This window comes from Falco punctatus, assembly GCF_963210335.1.
Source record: "Falco punctatus genome assembly, chromosome: 1".
NCBI lineage: Eukaryota > Metazoa > Chordata > Aves > Falconiformes > Falconidae > Falco > Falco punctatus.
This window is the reverse complement of record NC_137580.1, coordinates 118240104-118243232: the sequence shown is the minus strand read 5'-3', so window position 1 is coordinate 118243232 and position 3129 is coordinate 118240104. Positions and strand designations below refer to the sequence as shown.

Sequence of the window (3129 nt, the reverse complement as noted above, 5' to 3'; positions counted from 1 at the left end):
CACTTCACTGAAGGTATGTCAGCAGAAGGCTCTAATGGGGAGGAAGGATATGATACTGATTGTTCACATCTGTTCTGTTAGAATGCGAAAAATTTCATATGCCTTGGTTTCTCTTCATAAACTTGAGTATTTTGGAACAGCTAACATGAGCTAACTAGAGAACTAAGTTTTAGGTCAACTTCAAAAAAAAAAAAAAAAAGAGTTTTTCATTGCTGTAGTCCGGTCTTCAGACATTTAGGAGAACAACTTTTAAAGACCTTTCAGAACTCTAGGTCTGGTACTTTAAGAATACTATGTGAGATAAGAGTGAATTTGCTAAGCAAGTTTCACTAAGACATCACTATTAGGAATGGAAATGGAGTTAGGACATGGTGTTAAAAGGATGAACAATGAAGTAACATTTCTGAAAAACTGTAGTTTAGGTGACCTACAGTCTTGGATAGCATTGAACCTGTGGGACATTTACCTGTTAGATATAATAGTAACAGAAAAGCAGGGAGAAATTAATGAATTTTGCTAATTAAATTGTCAACTGAAAGAAAAGGGCAGGCTTTGTGACATTTTAACATTCTGCCATAATTTATTTTGTTATATGCATTTGTCATTCTTCAATACAATGTCTAAATAATTTCAGCCCCAAAGTTCTGACTTGGGTGAAATAAAATTCAAGTGTTGAAATCGGAATTGTGAAGCCTGTACTAGGATCCAAAATTAATACTTATGGAAAAAAATCTAGGAACGGGTGAGTTCTCAAAACCTTAAATTATAGGAGTATTTCTTCATATGCTTTATTAAACCTGTAGGTAGCTAAATTTAGCCAATTGCACTTGAAAATTCTAGAGCTACATTAACAAAATTTATTCCCTCTATTTATTAGGTATTTTTTTTTTCTTAGAGTAAGAAAATGGGTATCTAAGAAAACTCTGGCATTTTACAAAGGTGGTGCTCAAATGTTTTATTAATTCATACATTCTCAGGTAGAATGCAGAACTTTCGACTTTTTCTTGCTGTGCTCCTCTTGGTCTGGTTCTACTGCTGCCATTGCAAAGATGGGAAGCCAGCACACCTTGATCCCTGTTAGGTCAGTTAAGCAGAAGTAAAGAATTTCCCCATGGGAATTTTCTGTTCTGCCACCAGTGGTGAGAGACTTCAAACACAGCCACTGGAAAACCTGTGGCACCCCACCACCTTCTACTGTAATCACACTAGGTTTGAATATAGGGTGAAACAATGGCTCTTTCAGAAACCCCACCCAAAAGGATCTTTCTCTTTCCTCTAAGAATTAATAAATCAGGTTCTTACCTCTCGTGACACCAGCTGGGGTCTTGCAGGCTGGCAGCTGGTCAGTACTGTGAAACAGAAATGGCAGCTCCCTGCTTGCTGCTGCACAGAAATCCAGAGTGAAAAGGTGCAGGTGCCTTGAAAGCAGATTTAAACCCTAAGCTGAGAAACGGACTCCCCTCCTGGAAATGAGCATCGGAGGCAGCAGGAATGCTGCGGCACATAAGGGCACCATCCCCTTCTTGCAAGCCTGCCGACCCCATACACTTACCTTGAAGCTTTCCGTGGAGACAGGGCAGACTTGTCACAGGGACATTTTATACGATCTAGTCTGCAGATGCTACAGATGCCTACTCTTTCTTCGGTCAAAAAATTTTTGGCAAACCTTCTTTGGTAAAGCATTGTCTGGCAAACTGAACTAAGGGCATAATTGTCATTTGACATGACTAGATATAATTAGAAAATTTTGCTGTCTTACTGACTATATGAATGCATCTCCTATAAACAATCTGACAAGGGTGTTAAGGAGGGAATCTGGACTAGTCAAGGCACTTAGAGAACTTGGATGCAGGACTTACGGATTCTATTGCTGGCTTTCCCACCGACTCACTGTATGACCCAGGGTGGATTGCTTGGTACGTCTGCACTGTAGATATTCCAGCTGTACAACAGAAAAAACCAGGATGTTAAAAGATAAATTAGCATTATTAAAAGCTTTTGGCAGTTATGATGGTAAAATCCTGAAAGCAGTCTAACAGTTCATGGAATTTACAGGCACAACAGAATGGTCAGCCAAACACCACATCCGCGAGAGGCTGGGTTCTACCTGGGATTTTAAGCTGGTGCCTCTGACAGAGATGTGAGGCAGCTTCAGGGATATCAAGAATAGTGCATGCACACACACACACAGAGGCATGTGCACATGTGCATGTGTGTCTCTCTGTACACACTTCAGATTGCAAATAAGTGGGAAATTCTCCAAAAAATGTTGTTGTGACCTTGTGCACCACCTTGTTCTATGGGAGGGGTTGTACCTGCTAAGACTTATGCGGGTCAGTGCCAGTAAGAGATGCTTCCTTCTTTTCAGGCAACTTCTTAGCTTATCTAGGTGTTCCCATGTTTATAACCCTAGGAAAGCTAACTTTGATCTAGGAAGAGCCCCCACAGGGTTTTTTCTAACCTACAATCGATACAGAAATCCTCTAGTCAGCCATACCTATACAAATAATTTGACCTATGCGCAAACAACCCACCTCAGTATGCAGACCCAGATGCTCTGCACCCAACAGATGCTCAGTCCAGCTCTTCCATTGCATCACAAATATCTTGCACATTTACATGCTCGCACAGTTCCAAAAAACACAGTGATACCTTTACTAGAGCATTGGGGGTGGTAGGCATGCTTTTGCAATGCTGATAGAATGGAGGGAAGCGGGATTTTCTGGTAGTCCTGGAGAGACACAGATTTAGTTTTAGGAAGGGGGCACTGTCATGTGAGCTGCTTTAAATCTTGTCAGGTTTAAATACATTCTTCCCCTGGTCATTGGCATTTTGGTTATTGAAAGAGCTCAGTGGATAACACATGGGCAACATTAGGAAAATGGTGCATGGATCTGATGTTATACCCAGCATCAGGCAAAGTCCTGTGCTTGTAAAGCCCATTCCAAGGAGCTCCTGCTTTGCTGGAGCCCAGACCCAGAGCTCACCACTGGGCTCCATGCTCAGGGCTTGGCAAGGCTGATGGAAACACCCTGTGCTGCGCCCAGGATGAGCCCAGAGCCAGCCACCAGGTAATGGTGAGCGCGCGGGTGCATCTAAAGCCCTGCCTCTCTGGGGTCAGTCACCAAG

General features: G+C 42.2%; 1 protein-coding gene and 1 long non-coding RNA gene across 20 annotated transcripts in view; one reads left to right on the top strand and one right to left on the bottom strand.

Annotated features, from left to right (window-relative positions):
• LOC308069376 overlaps window positions 1–3129 on the top strand; it is an 84475-nt gene that overhangs the window by 74198 nt on the left and 7148 nt on the right. The window lies entirely within an intron of this gene.
• LOC308069331 (myosin-3-like) overlaps window positions 2597–3129 on the bottom strand; it is a gene marked incomplete at its 3' end in the record, with an annotated part of 48954 nt that continues 48421 nt past the window's right edge. Inside the window, exon 42 of the mRNA XM_080401455.1 lies at window positions 2597–2731. Within this exon, the coding sequence (XP_080257581.1) occupies window positions 2597–2731 (135 nt within the window). The remainder of the gene's footprint in view (window positions 2732–3129) is intronic.